Source organism: Brassica napus, chromosome A4 (assembly GCF_020379485.1).
Source record: "Brassica napus cultivar Da-Ae chromosome A4, Da-Ae, whole genome shotgun sequence".
Lineage (NCBI taxonomy): Eukaryota > Viridiplantae > Streptophyta > Magnoliopsida > Brassicales > Brassicaceae > Brassica > Brassica napus.
This window is the reverse complement of record NC_063437.1, coordinates 12,116,344-12,130,902: the sequence shown is the minus strand read 5'-3', so window position 1 is coordinate 12,130,902 and position 14,559 is coordinate 12,116,344. Positions and strand designations below refer to the sequence as shown.

The following is a 14,559-nucleotide window of genomic DNA, read 5'->3' as shown; positions in this document are numbered from 1 at the left end:
GTCTGGCTCTAGTAGAGCATCTGGCCCAGGAGCGCGTCTGATCCGTCACAACATTTTTTTTGGGCCCTTTAACTTGGTCCCGTGAAAGCGATCATTCTAGGCCCTAAGAGCTTCAACCTTGTGTTTTATCTCCACCACATCTTTCTTGAAACATCATACTTCGTATTCTCAACATTAGCCTACTGATAATATGATCGTCAGTCTGAGCTGGCAACTCTTTAGGAACTGATCATTGTAATCATTTTAAGCTCATTTTCATCCTAGCAAAATTAATGTCCGTCCAACGACGATGACCTTGCCGTTTGATATTTTTCTTTGCTTTCTCTAATTTGTAACATGTCCACGTCCTTTAACCCCATTTCTTTTTTTTTCTCTTGTGCAAAATCACCAGAGCCGTCAGCTTCCGTAAGCGATACTAATTTTTTTTATGAATCTACAATAATAAAAGCTATTGTAGTTTAGTGTAACGTCCAAGAACAAATCATTTACCCATTTTAAGGGGAAAAACAATTGTTTCCATATTTTGTTTGGTTTCTTAAAGAAACCATGCATGTTTTCATTCTAATATCTGTTTTTAGCTATTTGATTATCCATAAACTACTAACAATGCTATGTTTATAAAGTTGTTTTATATAAGATAAATCATAAGAAATGCTTAAAACTTTTTAAAAATAGACGCCCTTAAACCAAGTTTTTTTTACATCTAATAAAAAGAATAAATCATAATAAATGCTTAAAACTTAAAAAAAATAGAACCAAGCTACAAAAAGAAAAAAATTAGATGCTCTAGGCCAATGTTTACCTTTTTTCATCATGTAAGCACGGTTCTGAAAACCACGATGATCACCTCCAAATCTAATTTGTGACATGTCCACGTTTTTTCTGATAAGGAAATGTTTTTTAAAGACGGTTTGAAATCTTGAAATGTTTGGATAAAAATCGATGAGCCTTTTGGGCTGGATTTGTGTGGATCGGGCTCTTATACCGTATCAAATTCGATAGGCTTCAAACCTAAAACAAATCAATGATATTTGGGCTGTATATTATTTATACATGAAAATAAAAAAAGAGACAGCAAATGAGGGCAGAATAATCTCTGATACTGTCAAAGTTGCAGCCAGCCAGGCAATCATGGAACCAACGCCGCCGTCACTTGGGGTTAGAAAACGTAGGAAGAAGACGATTTCAGATCTGCTTCCGATCGATCTAGTTATGCAGATATTCAAACGGTTACCGGTCAAAACTCTAGCGAGGCTTATCTGTGTCTCGAAGCTCTGTGCATCCATCATCCGCAGCCGAGATTTCATGAAAGTGTTCCTTACCAACCGACATGGTCGTCTCTTCTTCACCTTCAAGCGTTACAAAGATAGTATCCTTTTCACGGCATCCCTTCAAACCCTAAATCCATGTGAAGCCTCCGTAGCTATGACTCATCCTGCATTTGATGTCGACGCCAAGAATTGTTCCTATCTTCATGGTTTGATTTGCTATGCAAGTGCTTGTGCATCGAGGGTTCTAGTATACAACTCCAGCACCAGAAAATTGACCACATTGCCCATATTCCAACCCGGGACTCCTGTCAGAAACCACTTCTTAGGTTATGATGGTATTGGTGGTGTTTACAAAGTGTTGTGTAGGACAGGACCAAATCCTGTTTTTCAGATCATGACCTTAGGAGACGGGAGTTCATGGAAGACGGTTAACGTTGGTCAGTACTCTCATTTTCCTCTCAAGAAACATATATGTATCGATGGTGTTTTATATTATGAAGCTTGTGCTGACAAGAACTTGAAGGGAACTGCATTCATCATGAGATTTGATGTTAGGTCCGAAAGTTTTGAACGTGTCAAAATGTCCGGCGATAATGTCAAATGTTCAGCAATGGTAACGTACGAGGGGAAGCTGGCTATCATATCCAAGGTAATTTCAGCTGATGGTAGCGTGGTTTTGTGGGTTCTTGAGGATGCAGTGAAACATAAATGGTTGAAGAAGGTTTTTGTTTTGCCTAATTCGTGGACAAGTTTAGTTCAGGGCCAAAGCACAGCAGCTTATTGGTTTCATCGTTTCGTTGACGTCAATGATGCGGGTGAATTTGTTTTGGCACCGTCAAGTGTGCGTATTCGACACTATGTTCTATTTTATGATCCAAAAAGAAATAGTATGAGAAAAGTCGCGGTAAATGGAATCAAAGTGCCTATACGTTACGACAGCAACAGACGATTTAATCGTCCCGATTCTTGTAGTCTGCTCCATCTCTTCTCCAGTCAGGTTGAGAGTCCCATGTTTCTGTAAGAATCGTAAGATGATGGTCTGTTGCAACCTTCAAACTATGTTGAAATGTGACCTAGCCGGTCTTTTGTTTATTGGGAAGTCTCATGTTTGTGTTATATTTGGTTACATTTTCACCATAACGACAGTTTGTTTATGTTATATTGGAATATTGGTTACATTTCCCATTTGCTTGTTAAGCCTAAGAATTTCACCTTCACATAATGGTTAATGTTGAGTTGCTTTTGTAACACAGTTCAGGACTATATATGATCTTGTGCCTATCCAAGATATATGTCAGGACTACCAGAAAGACAGACTTTTTGGCCTTTTCTTACAAGCTCGTTCCCATCTTTCTTTTGTTCTTGTCTAATTAGAGCATCTCCAAGGAAACTCTATTTTTTCCTCTATAATTTACACTAAATAGAGTAACTCTATTATATAGTTGAATTTGCTCCAATGGTTAGAGTGAAATATAGAGTAATTTTATTTTTTTACTCCAAATATAGAGTGAAAAAAACAATAATACTCTATATTTCACTCTAAAATAGAGTAACTCTATAATAGAGTGAAATATAGAAAAAATTATAGTGTAGCATTGGAGATGGTCTTAGTAGTCCCCACGTTTGTTTATTTTAATGTGACTTGATGATCACGCAAAAAAAAACATTCATATTTTATTCATTAATTCCCTGTCCTCTTCTTATAGAAAAAAAAGGAGAAAACATTCCTCTCTTCGCCATGGAAACCCCAGCAAGGTTCATCTGCGTATCCAAGCCCTGGAGATCCATCATTCGCAACCGAGATTTCGTGAATCGTACTTGATCAAGTCGTCGACTCGTCCCCAAAGCCTCATCTTCACCTTTAAGAGCAGGCGTCACATTAAACATTTCTTCTTCTCATCGAGTCAACGCCAAGATGGAGATGAATCATCATTATCTTGTGTAGCAAGTTACCATCTGACATGTCATTCTCAACCGTACACAGCCACAACTCCATCTGTTCACGGTTTGATTTGCTATGGACCTCCTTCTAAGCTCATGGTGTACAACCCTAGCACTAGACGGTCCTCCTCCTCACTCTCCTGGGTCTCGTATATGTATAGATGGTGTTTTATACTATGGAGCTTATCTTGACTTAGATTCACGTAAACTTACTAAAGATCATGCAGTCATGAGTTTTGATGTTAGGTCTAAAAAGTTTGATCTTATCAAATTACCACAAGGAAGAGCAACACAGTTTACAAGGATGATAAGATACAATGGGAAGGTTGCTATCATGCTTTCTGGTGGATTTCAAAGTTACCCTGGTCGAATCGAATTGTGGGTTCTAGAAGATGCTGCCAAACATGGATGGTCTAATCAGAATTTCGTTTTGCCTCTCTTAGCTGACCGGAACACAATGTGTCAAGTGTTTTGTGTCATTGATGATGATGCTGGCGAGTTTGTTTTGGCACCAGAGACTTTGCGTGCACCACCATTTTGTGTTTTGTCTTATGATCCCAAGAAAAAAGCATGAGAAGAGTTGACATTGGAGGAATCGCAGAACAGGATCTTCAGTATTGGGATGTGGATTCGGATCGACGTACAATCTCTATCTTCCCTGGTCAGGTTGAGAATCTTATGTTTCTCTATGACAATCTTCAGAACATTGAAATGATTGTTTCTTTTTTTTTGAATGAATGTTAAATTTTATTCATCAAAAAGCCTGTTTACATCATGTGTGATCCTATTTCAAAAGAAAAACCCTTTACAATAGATCTTCTAAATCAGAAACTATATTCTTGTCTCAAACCAAAATTGGAGAACTCTTTCCATACCCTTCCTCCTATCCTTCTTAATCAAACTCAGCTTGTTTCTTATACCCTTATCAATGGTCTTCTTCAATATAGCTATAGGCATAGCCTTTTCCCCATGTCTTATTCTGTTCCTTTCTCGCCAGATTGCATAGATAGCTGATTGAAAAGCATATCTGATGCAGAAAGACCTCATCCTCTCTCTGCTACCATCACATATAAGAGGCACAATAATGGACCAGACATTGGAGTATGAGCTTCTCAGAATTCCAAGAGTAAGATATTCCCAAACTTGTGAAGAATAGGAACATTCAAAGAATAAATGATTTCTGGACTCCATTGCCATTTTACAGAGGACACAAATAGAATCCACTCCTTGATTCCATATAGCAACCCTGTCCATGGTGGAGAGTCTGTCCAGCATAGCCAGCCAAGACATAAACGCGAACTTTGGTGTAGCCATAGCAAACCAAACTCCTTTAGCCCAGTTACAGCATACATAAGTTTTACGTATCATCAACCACGTCTCCTGAGTTAAGAATCTTGATTTGAAACCCGACCTCCATTGCCAAAGATTTACATCCTCCACATCCTCTCTTAGTTTCTCTTTCACGCTAGCCAACTCCACTTCAATGTCATTAAGAAGCTCAGTTCGATGCCTTCTTCTTCTTCTATTACCCAAACAGACTTCTTCAATTGTAGCTTCTCTCTTAATTCCCAAATCTATTATTCCTCTATCTCCAAATAGATCAACCATCACACCCCGGTCTGACCAGTTATCATACCAAAAAGAAACATGTCGACCATTACCTATCTCCTTTTTAAAGAAAGGTTTGGCAGATTCTCTCAACTTCAAGATTTTTTTCCACATCCAAGATCCCAGCTGTGTCTTCCCGCTAACTGCCCAAAAGTTCTTATTCTTCAAAAGATAAGTCTTAATCCATCTTCCCCAAAGAGATTCCCCCGTCAACAATCTCCAGATAATTTTTAACCCATAGACCATATTAACTTCCTTTAAAGCTCTTATTCCCAGACCTCCTTCATTCTGCAGCTTACATATATCACTCCACGCCACTTTTGCTCCAGTTGATTTCAGAACCGGACCAGACCATAGAAAAGAAGCACACAGCTGTTCAACCTCTTTAATGCACTGACTTGGCAATCTGAACACTGATGCCCAGAAGTTAGCAATACTCACTAGAACTGCCTTGATTAACTGCAGCCTACCCGCATAAGATAAATGCCTACTGGTCCAAGTGCCTATCTTATTCCTGATTTTTTCCAGAAGAGGTAAGTAGTCTTGCTTTCTCATCACCTGGGTCATAAGGGGAAGACCCAAATACCTTACTGGAAGGGAACCAACAGCAAAGGGAAAATTCCTCAGGATTCTGCTCTTTTCTTCTGTAGAAACTCCAGCCATATAAAGAGTAGACTTCTCGATGCTGATGTTCAACCCCGACCACTTTGTGAACTCTTCAAATACAGATAAAGCTCCCTCAATTGACTCCTTAGAACCTTCAACAAAGATCATCAAATCGTCGGCAAAACAGAGATGTGTAAGAGATAGAGCTTGACACCGGGGATGATATTTAAACTTCTTCTCCCTCACCGCCTTATCTATATTATGAGAAAGCACGTTCATGCACAACACAAATAGATAAGGGGAGAGAGAACAACCTTGCCTCAGACCTCTTGAACTCTGGAAATACCCTCCTAGTTCACCATTAACTTGAACAGAAAATGATGGAGTTGTGATACACAATTTTACCCAGTGTATGAAGCATAGAGGGACTCCAATCGCCTCTAGACTTTGAATCACAAATGACCACTGAACAGAGTCGAAAGCCTTCGAGACATCAATTTTCATCACACAGCGAGAAGATATTGTCTCCTTACGATAGTCCTTGACGAGCTCTGAAGCTAACAAGACGTTTTCCATCAAAAGCCTTCCACTAATAAACGCAGACTGGTTTTCTGTGATCAACCGAGGAAGAAGAAGCTTGAGCCTATTAGCAAGAATTTTTGAATGATTGTTTCTTTAGTAGAATCACGAACTGTTTTCTCTAACTCGTTTTCAACTTCAGTGACCAACTCCATCTTTTGTTCTTCCGTTGTGGTTATATACTTGGGAGGGTTCATTGATCATATTCTTTGTTTCTGACACTTTGTTTATAATTATTATCTACTCTTGCTCTTTGTTTGCTACTGTAAATTTGTTTTCTGAATTTCTGATAAGAACACAATCAATATATTGATAAGAACAAATGAACTGCAAGGAAGAATTCAAGTTTGTTAGACTTGCAACTTGCAAGCTCACCAAATCTTGAATCTCCTCAGAGAAACAAGCCCAAGCAACGAGATGCACAATAAGCATGAAAAGCTATGAAAGACTCTCCTTCCTTTTATATAGACAAGGTACGGTTTTACAACTTGACTCAACTCATGAAATGCCAGCTCAGCAACAAGCTCATCTCCACACTACAAGAAAACAGCGGTATTCTGACGGAAGTTCCGACGGAAAATGAATTCCTCGGAATATACCGAGGAATTTCCGAGGCAATTCCGAGGAAACACAAAATTTGGCTTCCTCGGAATTTCCTCGGAATATTCCGACGGAATTCCGAGGAAAATTCATCTCGTCGGAATACCGAGGAAACTAGTATTCCTCGGAAAAAACCGATGAATTCCGAGGAAATATTATAGACGTTAGAGAGCCGTTGGAGAGCCGTTGGGGGATTTTAAAAATTCCGAGGAAATTCCGACGAACTAGCCGTTTGCATCGGAATTCCGTCGGAATTTCCTCGGACCGTCGGCAGGATTTCAACTATAAATACAAGCACCCCTCTTCCTCTTCATTCACTCCATATCTTCATCCTCCCTCTCACTTTCTTTACACACGAATTTGATTCATAAAAAACATGTCTTCTTCAAATTATTTTTGTTCTTGGATCGATCGACCTCATTTGGATCCGAACACGAGATTGCTTACGGAAGAATACCAACAAGGTATAACCGAATTCATGGGGTTAGTTCACCGACAACCGGAAGCAAAAACAGGTATGTTAAGATGTCCTTGCTCTAATTGTAAAAATAAAAAAGTTATTAAACAATGGGATGTTTGGACTCATCTATATTTGAGTGGGTTTACACGAAGTTACAAAATTTGGTATCATCATGGAGAAACTGATTATGAACATGGTAGCGAACCTCAGCCAGCGGTTAGATTAGAAGATCCAATTAGAACGGATGTAGATTACGGTGTAGGTACTGAGCAGATGGTAAATGATCATTTTAGAGGGGAAGATTTACCCAATGCCGAAGCTAGGAGATTTTATGATATGTTGGATGCTGGAAAGCAACCATTGTACGAAGGTTGCAGAGATGGTCATTCAGCTTTATCATTTGCTACAAGATTGATGGGCATTAAGACGGATTATAATTTGGCTGAAGACTGTGTGGATGCGATTGCTGATTATGTAAAAGGTATTCTACCCGAAGATAATGTAGCTCCTGGCTCATACTACGAGGTTCAGAAACTCGTAGCTGGTCTTGGTTTATCGTATCAGGTAATAGATGTATGCAGAGACAACTGCATGATTTATTGGAGGGCGGATGAACAGCGGGTTTCATGCAAATTTTGTGGGAAGCCTCGTTATAAAGATACGAGTGGAAGAGTTCCAGTACCATATAAAAGGATGTGGTATTTGCCTTTGACGGAAAGGTTGCAGAGGCTGTATCTGTCTGAACGCACAGCGCAACCAATGAGATGGCATGCGGAGCACTCAACAGATGGTGAGATCAGACATCCTTCAGATGCAAAAGCGTGGAAGCATTTCCAATCAAAGTATCCCGACTTTGCGTATGAGAGAAGAAATGTCTACCTTGGATTATGTACTGATGGTTTCAGCCCGTTTGGCAAGAGTGGAAGACAGTATTCTCTATGGCCAGTCATTCTTACACCATACAACCTACCCCCAAACTTGTGCTTGCGACGAGAGTTTTTGTTTCTCTCGATTCTCGTTCCCGGACCAGAGCATCCTAAGAGATCACTTGATGTGTTTCTTCAGCCACTAATATATGAGTTGCAACAACTATGGGCTCAAGGTGCTGAAACATACGATGTTTCGTATAAAGAAAACTTTCAAATGCGGGCAGTACTAATGTGGACAATAAGTGATTTTCCAGCATATGGTATGTTATCTGGATGGACAACGCATGGAAGGCTATCATGTCCATATTGTCAAGATAACACTGATGCTTTCCAACTAAAACACGGAAGGAAAACGTGTTGGTTTGACTGTCACAGGAGATTTCTACCACCAGATCATCCATATCGTAGAAGTAGGAATTTGTTTACGAAGAACAAGAGGGTGTTTGACAGTCCACCTCCGGAAATTCGTGGGAAAGATTTGAAGACACAACTTAGAGATTTTGGTGCAGAAAGGACGCCAGACGTCGGTGGACATGAGCATTTTCCGGTAGATGGTGTTGGAAACCTACATAACTGGCACAAAAAAAGTATTTTTGGGATCTGCCATACTGGGAGGATCATCTACTAAGGCATAATTTAGATGTCATGCATATTGAGAAGAACTTTTTAGACAATCTCATGAACACGATCCTTAATGTTCAAGGTAAAACAAAGGATAATTTGAAGTCAAGACTGGATTTAGTCGATATATGTGCTCGTTCAGAACTTCATGTTGATGAGAGTGGTAGGGCTCCTTTTCCCATATACCGACTTGATGCAGCGGGAAAGGATGCGTTCTTTGATTGGATTTCAAACGATGTGGAATTTCCAGACGGTTACGCATCTAATTTGCGTAACTGTATCGACAGAAAGGAAGGAAAGTTTACTGGCTTGAAAAGCCATGATTGCCATGTAATGATGCAGCGCCTCCTTCCGTTTGCCTTCAAGGAACTATTACCACGAAATGTTCATGAAGCAATTGCAGGGATAAGTGGTTTCTTCCGCGATTTATGCACAAGATCAGTGACTCTTGAAGGTATTGAAAATTTGAAAACTAACATAGCTGTGATTCAGTGCAACCTTGAGAAGATATTTCCTCCCTCATTTTTTGATGTTATGGAGCATCTTGTTATTCACCTGGTAAGAGAATTGGAACTTGGTGGTCCTGTGCAGTATAGATGGATGTATCTGTATGAGCGGTATATGTTCCATTTGAAGAAGATGGTGAAAAATTTAAGTAGGGTGGAAGGGTCTATAGTCGCACAGATGATCAATGAAGAAACTTCAAACTTTGCCGAGTACTACTTTCCAGCAGAAGTTCAGACCAAAAACAGAAGACCTGCTCGGCATGATGATAGAGGCGAACGAGCAACATATCATTGGAAGGTTCCAGACATTTTCACAGACGTTGGACGACTTAGCGGAAAACCAAAGGACCGTCGACTTACTGATCAGGAGCGCAGTCATTTGCAAACATATTTACTCACCAACTGCGAAGATGTTCTTCAATATGAAAGGATTTTCATGGCAGAAAAGCGGTTAGAATATAGATACGCCACAGAGGACGAACTAGAAGAAATGAAGCAGAGAGAATTTGGTGGATGGATGTTTACTTATGTGAGTGATGGTTTGGCCAGAGGTGAAACATTTGACGATTGGATACGCGAGATGGTCGTTGGACCAAACTTTGTTGTGAAGTCATATCCGAGATTTTGTACTCGAGGATATGCATTCACAACTCAGAAGAGGAGACGAGACGTTCGAGTACGACTTACGATGCTGGTGTTTGTTCTGCATCAGGAGATGATGTATACTACGGACACATAAATGAGATTTTGGAAATCAAGTATTTGGGCATGGTTGGATTGCGCTGTACTGTTTTCTATTGTGATTGGCACGACAACACTCCAGATCGAGGTGTGAGAACAGATGCATTTGGTGTTACATCAGTAAATTCAAGACGGAAGCTGCAATATTATGATCCTTTCATTCTTGCTTCTCAGGCCGATCAGGTTTGTTATATCAAGTACCCCCGGGTAAGGAACATAGATGATCCATGGGTTACTGTTACAAGACTCAACCCGAGAGGCCGAGTTCAGGGAAGTTCTGAGCTGGAAGACCCACTACAACCAAGCACATCCGGCAACTTAAGTGCAGCAGAAGATTTAGGTGGAGTTGGCCTTGTAGTCGATTTAACCGACTTCGGAGAGGAAGCCGCCGTTCACGTAGAGGATGAATCAGTGATTGGAGAGTTTCACCAAGATCCAGATTCAGATTCATCTGGTGATGACGACTCGGAAACAGACTAGCGTCGACCTTTTTTTTTTTTTTTTTTAAATATAAATACCGAGGAAATCATTTTTTTGTGGTTATAAAACGTTTTATGTATTTTATATATAAAATATAAATTTCTATATTTATTAAACATTTTTAATATTATGAAAACTATTTTTTGTAATTATTTAACATTTTAAATATTTTTAAAACTATTTTTCGTAATTATTAACTGTTTTTGGGATTTATTTAAACTATTTTTTAAATTTTTAAACTATTTTTTATTTATTAAAACTTTTTTTATTAATTATTAAACTATTTATATTTTTGTGATTAAAAACTATTTTTTTAACTATTTTTTATTTAAACTGTTATTTTTTAATTAAAATTATTAGAACTAATTTTTAAATATGTTTTTTTTTAATTTACAGGTCTAATGATGATCAGATCCGGCCTCGCCAGCGTCGTAGCCGGGGTGGTATGGGGAGCCAGTCTCGGGGTTCTTCCAGCCATGTTCAGGATTCCGTTTCGTCCCACAGCTCATACCATACATCTCCCTCTCCATTACTCGCTCCTGCTGCTCCCGCTCCCGCTGCTGCACCCGCTCCTGCTCCTCCGGGTCCTCCGGGAGTGATGAGTGTTGCGGAGTTGGTTCGACAGCCCGGTCGTGACCATCTTCCCTATCTCACTGAGTATCCACATGGACATGGTCAAACATGGTAATTTAACTTTTATTTTTTTTAACTATTTTTTATTTAAACGGTTTTTTTATTAATAATTTGTTTTTTTTATTAGGTTCAACCGATCCGGGAACGGGATCAGCGCATGGATCAACCGTATGATGTACTCGGCCCTCGACAGGGGACATCCGACTTTCACTCACTTCCCTCTCGAGAAGTAGCATCTGTGGTTTCGTCAGTTTGCGGTAAGTATTCAAATTTTTAACTTATATTTTTTATTTATTAAAACTATTTTTTGTAATTATTAAACTATTTTCTATATTTATTAGATATTTTAAATATTATTAAAACTATTTTTTGTAATTATTAAACTATTTTCTATATTTATTAGACATTTTAAAATATTATTAAAACTATTTTTTTAATTATTAAACTATTTTTTTAATTATTAAACTATTTTTTATTTATTAAAACTTATTTTTGTAATTATTAAACTATTTTCTATATTTATTAAACTATTTTTTATTTATTAAAACTTTTTTTTGTAATTTTTGTGCTTAAAAACTATTTTTAAACTATTTCAGCAAGAATTCAACTGGAATTCCGATGATACGCTCTCTATCTATCACCATTTTGTCCATAAAGTTATGGACAACTATGGGAAGCAGATGTACGAGTGGAAGAAGAAGTGGGAAGTAAACAAGGTAGTTTTTAATTTATTAACAATTTTTAATTTATTAAACTTTTTTTTAAATTATTAAACTTTTTTTTTAAAATTAAAAGGTCCCAAAGTCGATGAACGACACGGTCTGGAAGGAGTTGTGTGCGCATTGGGATAAAGAAGAGACGAAAGAAACTTCTTCCACCAACTCTAACAACCGCAGGAGCGACCGTAAAGGAAAGGACATCTACAAGCATAACTTGGGTGCTAAATCTATTGCCACTCTGGCGGATCGCATGGTAAGTTCAACCGCTTTTTCTTCAATTATTTAAGTTTCAGAATTTTATTTTTTGTACATTTTTTCAATATTTCTAATGTTTGTTTAATTTATTTTTTTCAAGGCGGAAGAAAATGAGGGCGACCCGGTTGATGATCTCGTCCTTATGAAAAGGGCGTATACCAACAAGAAGACCGGCCAGATTGATGATGGTCTTGTGAGGGACGTGGTCGACCTGGTCCAAACTCAGGTGTATGACGAAGTGTCTCAGCTTCAAACCGATGATGACGATTCGACGTCCTCGACCAACTTGTCCCGGGTTCGAATCAACGAAATCGTTGAATCGGTAAGTTTTTTTTTTTTAAAGTTCAATTTAATTATTTCTTGATTTTTATTTTATCATCAATTTATATTATCTAAATTTGGTTATTTATATTTCAGTCGGTTCCAAAGAAAAAGGGACGTTTGGTCGGTTTGGGTCGTCGCTCCCGGTCAGCTGCTCCTTCTTCTGCACCACCGGCATATGTTGATCCAGAAGTTCTTACGGCTCAGCTGAAGGACAAGGATGATCGGATATCTGCGTTGGAGACCCAGATGGCAGCTCAACAGGCGGGCTATGAGACCCAGAAGAGGCTGAACGAGCAGATGATGGAGATGATGAAGAGGATGTACCCGAACGAGGTGCTCCCGAACATTCCAGACCAGTACTATGTTTTAATGTTTTATGTTTTATTCAATTTTAATTTTAATTTTAAATTTTCGAATTTAAATTTTAAAATTTTTAATTTTTAAAAATAAAAATAACTTTTTAAAAAAATTAATTTTTTCGAAATTCCGAGGGAAAGCAGATCCTCGGAAAATTCCGAGGAACTTTAGTCCCTCGGAAAATTCCGAGGAACTTTTGTCCCTCGGAAAATTCCGAGGGAAACATGTTCCTCGGAATTTTCCGAGGAACTGAAATTCCTCGGAATATTCCGAGGGACTAAAGTTCCTCGGAATTTTCCGAGGGACAAAAGTTCCTCGGAATTTTCCGATATACATTCCGAGGAATATTTCGTCGAAACTTCCGAGGATTGGGCCATCGGAATTCCATCGAAATATTCCGAGGAAGACGTCCCTCGGTATATTCCGAGGAACCTTCCGACGAACTCTGTGTCCTCGGAGTTTCCTCGGAATTTTGTTTCCTCAGAATTCCGTCGAATATTTCCAACGGAATTCCGAGGAAATATGATTTTCCGAGGAGATATTTCCGACGACTTGTTTCGTCGGTATGTCCTCGGAATAGCGTTATTCCGACGACATACCGGCGATTTTTTCTCTCAGTATACCGCTGTTTTCTTGTAGTGCCAACACTTACTTTGCTTCCTCTCCACGTCATATCAATTTCTCATTTGTCATTTAGCTTCACATAAAGCATAGGGTTAAGTTGCTTCTGAACACAGTTCAGCAATAGATTGTTACGTGAAATGTAACGATTCTGGTCAAAAGCAAATGATCTCAAGAAAATAGGATGAAATTCATAGATGAAAGAACAAGTACAAGGTTTTCAAAGACGTTCATGGCGTCTATACTCTCTCTATGATCCTAAAAACTCAGATACCCCCTTTCCAAAACCCTACAGCTCATATATAGATAAAGCATAAAGTTAAAGTATTTTTTTTTTTTTTTTTGAAAGAATTTTAAATTTTATTCACTTCAAAAAAACTTTTTTACAGAGGGGACTGCTTCCTATTACAAAAAAGAACTTATATCTATTGCTTAACTTCTATACTCCTTTCTTCACCTTCTTTTAAACCATTCCTCCATTGCTTTCTCATATTTACCTCCATTCTTTCTTCTCAAAGAAGTAATTCTGTTTCTGACCTGTTTGTCCAACTTTACCATAAGACAAGAAGTTGGCAGAGCTTTATCCTCCACACGCCTAGTATTCCTCTCCATCCAAATCGCATGAAGAACAGATTGGAAACAATACCTCCATAAGAACGTCACTACCCTTTCATGTAAGCCATTGATCAGTATCTGCATAACCTGCGCCCATTGACACACTCCACTGCCTGTTAAGCCTCTAGTTAACCCCAACCAGACTTCCTTTGAATAATCACACTCGAAAAAAAGATGATCTCTAGTCTCCAAATGTGTTTTACATAACCAGCAAACAGACACTGCTTGAGGATTCCACTTAAGTATCCTATCACCAGTAGCCAGCCTGTTATGAATGACAATCCATGCCATAAAGGAGAATTTTGGTGTGGCTTCAGGAAACCAAATACCTTTAGACCAGGGAACCTTCTGTTTCTTTTCTCGTAACAAGTTCCAAGTTTGGGAAGTAGAAAACTCCGATGCGTAGTCACCACTCTCTCTTTTCCACAAACAAACATCATCCAGCTGATTAAGACTTCTCTCCTGCAGAACCATAATCTCTTGTTCTATCTGCTGTAAAATAGGAACTCTACGCCTTCTTCTCCTATAAGTTTGAATGACTCTCTCCACCGTTGCATTTATTGGAATACCCAATTCTACACAGCCTCTTCCTCCAGTAAAATCAATAAGAACCCCCAAAGGTGACCATCTATCGAACCAGAAAGAAGTAGTAGAGCCACTGTTTATCTCCACCTTAAAATACTGCACTGCAAC

General features: G+C 38.7%; 2 protein-coding genes across 2 annotated transcripts; both read left to right on the top strand.

Moving 5' to 3' along the window:
* The first annotated feature begins 814 nt into the window (after positions 1-814).
* On the top strand, positions 815-2,454 carry LOC106420680 (putative F-box protein At5g44220). The gene has a single exon (XM_013861522.3). The coding sequence runs from the start codon at positions 1,054-1,056 to the stop codon at positions 2,290-2,292; it is 1,239 nt and encodes a 412-aa protein (XP_013716976.2). The 5' UTR covers positions 815-1,053; the 3' UTR covers positions 2,293-2,454.
* A 374-nt stretch (positions 2,455-2,828) lies between these two features.
* LOC106420635 (F-box protein At2g21930-like) lies at positions 2,829-3,940 on the top strand. Its single transcript, XM_048777601.1, has one exon. The coding sequence runs from the start codon at positions 3,289-3,291 to the stop codon at positions 3,784-3,786; it is 498 nt and encodes a 165-aa protein (XP_048633558.1). The 5' UTR covers positions 2,829-3,288; the 3' UTR covers positions 3,787-3,940.
* The last annotated feature ends 10,619 nt before the right edge of the window (positions 3,941-14,559 follow it).